Here is a 4,440-nt window from a genome sequence, read left to right as displayed (position 1 = left end):
GTGCCCCCGCGGCGGCCGGGGCCACCGTGTGGGCAGGCAGCCGCGGCCTCGCTCGCCTCTCGTGGGACGGCCGTCCCCTCCCCGCCTTGTTTGCCGACTCCCCCGACCTCAGCCTAGGCGGCAGGATTCCGAGATTCCGAGTGGGGCTGAGTAATTTCAGAGGGCCCGGGCCCCGGGCTGCCCGAGCGCCACGTCTCTGCCCACCCGGGAGAGGAGCCCCTGAGCACCCCACTTACCTGTAGACCGGGCCTCAGGGTGGCAGGTCTGCTGCCGTGTGACTGGGACCCGCGACTGCTCCCACCACATGCAAGCAGGCGGCAGTCCCGTCGCCCTCCGCCGGCTGGCCCGGCAACGCACCTCCAGGCTGTCTGTGGCTCCTCACCACGGCGGCCTCCGGGGTTGAGTGGCTGAGGAGGAAATGGGGTGGCCCACAGAGCCCCGACGTGCGCTGTCAGCCGGCCGTTTGCAGGAAGGGGTGCTCCCTGTACCCTTGACGAGCATCGCGGTGTCACGTACATGTGTGTGTCTGTGTGTGTGTGCACACATGTCTGTGTCTTTATGTGTGTGTGCATATCTCTCTGTGTATGTCTGTGTGTCTCAGTGTGCATCTGTGTGTCTGTGTGTATTTGTGTGTGTGTGTTGTCTGTGTCTGCGTATATCTGTGTGTCTATGTGTTTCCATATGCGCGTGTCTGTGTGTATCTCTGTGTGTGTATTTCTGTCTGTGTGTGTGTCTGTGTGTATCTGTATGTGTGTATGCCTGTATGTATCCATGTCTGTGTGTGTTGTCTGTGTCTGCGTGTATCCGTGTGTGTGTATCCGTGTGTGTGTGTATTTCTGTCTGTATGTGTGTGTCTGTATGTATCTGTGTGTGTGTGTATTTCTGTCTGTGTGCGTATCTGTGTGTATCTGTATGTGTGTGTATGCCTGTATGTATCTGTGTCTGTGTGTGTTGTCTGTGTGTCTGCGTGTATCTGTGTGTGTGTATTTCTGTGTGTTTGTGTATCCATGTCTGTTTTGTGTCTGCGTGTATCTGTGTGTGTGTGTATTTCTGTCTGTGTGTCTGTGTGTATCTGTGTGTCTGTGTGTATGCTTATGTTTCCATACGTGCGTGTCTGTGTCTCTGTATGTGTGTGTGCCTGTGTGTATCTGTGCGTGTCTGTCCGTGTGCATCTGTGCATCTGTATGTGCCTCTGAGTGTGCGTGTGTCTGGGGTGTTTGCCACAGACGGCGCCTCTGACCTGGCTGCGCCCTGACCCTGCTCTGGCCTCCCTGTAGCCGGGATCCGGATCCCGATCCGGATCACGGGCCACCGGCTGTTCAGTGGAGGTGGGACTCCAACCCCGGCCTCCCGGTGGCCTCCGACTGCGCAGCAGCGGGTCGTCCAGTGTGTGCTACTGCGGCCGCGCAGGGCCTGCTCTTTCTCGCTGGCCTGAGTTTGGGAGGCGCGGCCCCCACAGGGTCCTGGCCCGGATCTCCCCGCCCCAGCCGGCGGCGGCCAGGCTCGTGGTCCTGTGTGGCCCAGCCGGCGGCGGCCAGGCTCGTGGTCCTGCGTGGGGGGTCTCCGGCGTGGGCCCCACCCCTTTCCTGGGGAACCCCAGGCCGCCTTCAGCGCAGACCTGGCGCTGGGCCGCCTGGGCCATGTTCCTGGACCGGCCCCAGCAGCGGCTCCAGCTGGTGCTCCTGCCCCCGGCCCTGTTCATCCCCGCCACCGCCGACGAGGAGCAGCGTCTGGCCTTCGCCAGGGCGGTGCCCAGGGACGTCCAGCCCTACGTGGTGTACGAGGAGGTCACCGACGTCTGGATCAACGTAAGGGGGAAGCGCGGGCGCTGCGTCCTGCCCAGGTCCCTGGTGGGTTTGCTCCGCCCCACCCGGAAGGCCCGCCCCTCTGACTGACCCGCCCCTTTCACAGGCCCGTCCCACCTGCCTCCTGATGCCTCCTGCTGCTCTGACACGCCTTCTCCCTTCCTGCCCGCAGGTGCACGACATCTTCTACCCCTTCCCGCAGTCGGAGGGGCAGGAGGAGCTCTGCTTCCTGCGTGCCAACGAGTGCAAAACAGGCTTCTGCCACCTGTACAGGGTCACCGCCGTCCTCACGCCCCATGGCTACCACACCCCGACCGCTCCGGGGGCTGCGTGTGTGCTCGTCCCCTGCGGGCTGTGGAAGAGGAGGTGTGGGGAGGGGAGGGAGGGAGGAGGGAGGCCCCGTGGGGAATGGCCACGCCACCACCCCTTCTCGGGACTCGGGACACGCGCGCACACACACTCCTGGCTGGTTTTCTCCAGGGCTGGGATTTGAACTGTGGCGAGCCATGTGGAATCTGGCTCTCTTAAACTCTGGGCCCCAGAGCCAGCCCGAGCCCATTTCCAAAGGGGGCAGTAGCAGTCTCTAGCTCAGACGGTGGTGGCTACATCGGACACAGGCACACCAGGAGCAGGACCCGTTGAGATGGCTTAGCCAGGTGGGGACGGACACCTTGGGGCCGAGGTGCCGGGCCTGCTCCGCTGAACACGCCTTTCTGAGTGGGAGACACAAGGGCACACAGTACAGAAAAGCGAGGCTCGGGGACCAGCAGTTGGCATAATGGCTGTGCCGCTGGACTCTGCAGTCAACCGCGCTTTGCATACGTGTGCGTGCGTGCCCAGGATCCCGAGAGGAGAACGGAGAAGGGATTGTGGCGTGGCCATCCCCCCTGGGGCTTGATTTCTCACTTTCTGTCTCTCTCTTTTTGGAGAGCGCATGTGCCCTACAGCATAAAAACAAAAGTGAGGATCGGGTGAGGATCGGGTGGGCCTGACTTCTCTGATGGAGAGAGCTGCGACCAGGAACCAGCCTCAGGTTTATTCTAAAGGGCAGAAACGGGAGAGGGAGTGGAGTGCAAAGCCAGTTGCTTTGGGATGTAAATCGTCTGAAGACGGGAAGCGCTGGCTGGCACCGTGCAGCCTCTCTGACCTCTCTGGAGCAGAAGCTGGTCAACAGCTGTGGCCTCCTTGAGCCGGACTCTGCCCTGCAGAATCAGTACTGGGCGTCGGCAGCGACAGGCAGTGTTTTCCTACGCAAATGCCTTCATAGCCATGCCAGTGAAGTGCGTTCAGCACGCACCTAAAGGTCACCGTGTCTGCTCAGACTGGCCACTCTCCACACCAAGGCATGACCGTGATGGCAGCCTGAGCCCGTGGTCCTGCCTGGCCGCGTCTCCTCGGCTCCCGGCAGCTATGGCTGTGCGTCTACACTGTAGAGCTCACTTAGGACAGTCCTGCCACCAAGGGACACTGGGCTGTGTCTGGGGCTATCTGTGTTTGTGACTGGGGGCGCCCCTAGCATGGCGTGGGTGCTGCCAGGGATGCTACTCAGTGTCAGGAGGCGCCCAGAGGGTGACCCGGCCCTGGCGTCCATAGTGCCGGGGTCTGGGAGCTGCTGCAGCCTTGCCGAACCTGGCTCGGCTCAGACACCCTGGCTGTCCACCCACGTTCCTCCCTGGGTCCCACCTGCTCTGAGGCCGCCCTGAGCCTGCACTGTGCCCGTTGGTCCTGCCCGACGCCCGTCAGCCCCCCTTCCCTTGCAGATGACTTTAAATGCCCCATCAAGGAGGAGACGGCGCTGACCAGCGGTGAGTGGGAGGTCCTGGCACGGCACGGCTCCAAGGTACGTGGCTCTTCCCGGCCCCTCACACCTGTCCTGCATGCACGTGTGTGTCCCACATGGGCACACGTGTGTATGCATGTCCTCCGGCCCCTGCGAGGCCCCGCATGCCTTTGGCCCTTCCCTCCCCCACGCCCTTCCTCTCCTGCCCTGCCCAGCTCCCTCCTCGCTGCTGGAGCTCACCCAGCACCCGGGGCTGCGGTGCCCACCGGCCGGACGGGAGGAGCTGGGCCACCCCCAGCACGTAGCTGAGATCCTGTCCTCACCCAGAGGTCGAGGCCGTGGCCCGCAGCCCCGTGGGTCGGGCCTGGCCCTTCTTGGTGCCCCTCGGGGAATCAGTTAGCCTCCTCCCGTTCCACCAAGCCCCTTCCCCAGGAGAGCCACCTGCTAGGCCAGGCCTGCCCACTATAGAGCCGTGGCTCCCCTTCCTGGGTGCTGGGAGGGTCCCAGGCAGGAGGCACAGCGGCTGAGAGGAGAGGCAGGCCTGCACGTCCCCAGGCGTAGCCTCATGAAAGAGGAGTAAGGCTTACCTCTGCGCAGGGTGCTTTTCTGTAAAGTCCCGGACTTTACAGAGGGGCTTCCTGGTCCCTACCTCACACCACACAGAGGCCTCCTGGGCCTAGGGCTTAATAGAAGCAGCAAAACCAGTCCAGAGGCAGGCAGACGGCGCCCGCGTGCATCCTTACGTCTGGAGGGGAGGCCGAGGCAGGCAGACGGCGCCCGCGTGCATCCTTACGTCTGGAGGGGGGGCCGAGGCAGGCAGTCTGCACCCGCCTGGATCCTTATGTTGGCAGGGAC

At 63.0% G+C, this 4,440-nt stretch overlaps 1 protein-coding gene across 1 annotated transcript in view; it reads left to right on the top strand.

Moving 5' to 3' along the window:
* The window catches only part of DPP9 (dipeptidyl peptidase 9), a 63,986-nt gene that overhangs the window by 29,222 nt on the left and 30,324 nt on the right, over positions 1-4,440 (top strand). The window contains 3 exon segments of the mRNA XM_027769611.1: positions 1,624-1,808; positions 1,978-2,135; positions 3,549-3,645. Coding sequence (XP_027625412.1) covers positions 1,624-1,808; positions 1,978-2,135; positions 3,549-3,645 — 440 coding nt within the window.

This window comes from Tupaia chinensis, unplaced genomic scaffold (genome assembly GCF_000334495.1).
Source record: "Tupaia chinensis unplaced genomic scaffold, TupChi_1.0 Scaffold149964_2, whole genome shotgun sequence".
Classification (NCBI taxonomy): Eukaryota; Metazoa; Chordata; class Mammalia; order Scandentia; family Tupaiidae; genus Tupaia; species Tupaia belangeri.
The sequence above is the reverse complement of the archived record's forward strand: the minus strand, read 5'-3'. Positions and strand labels throughout refer to the sequence as shown.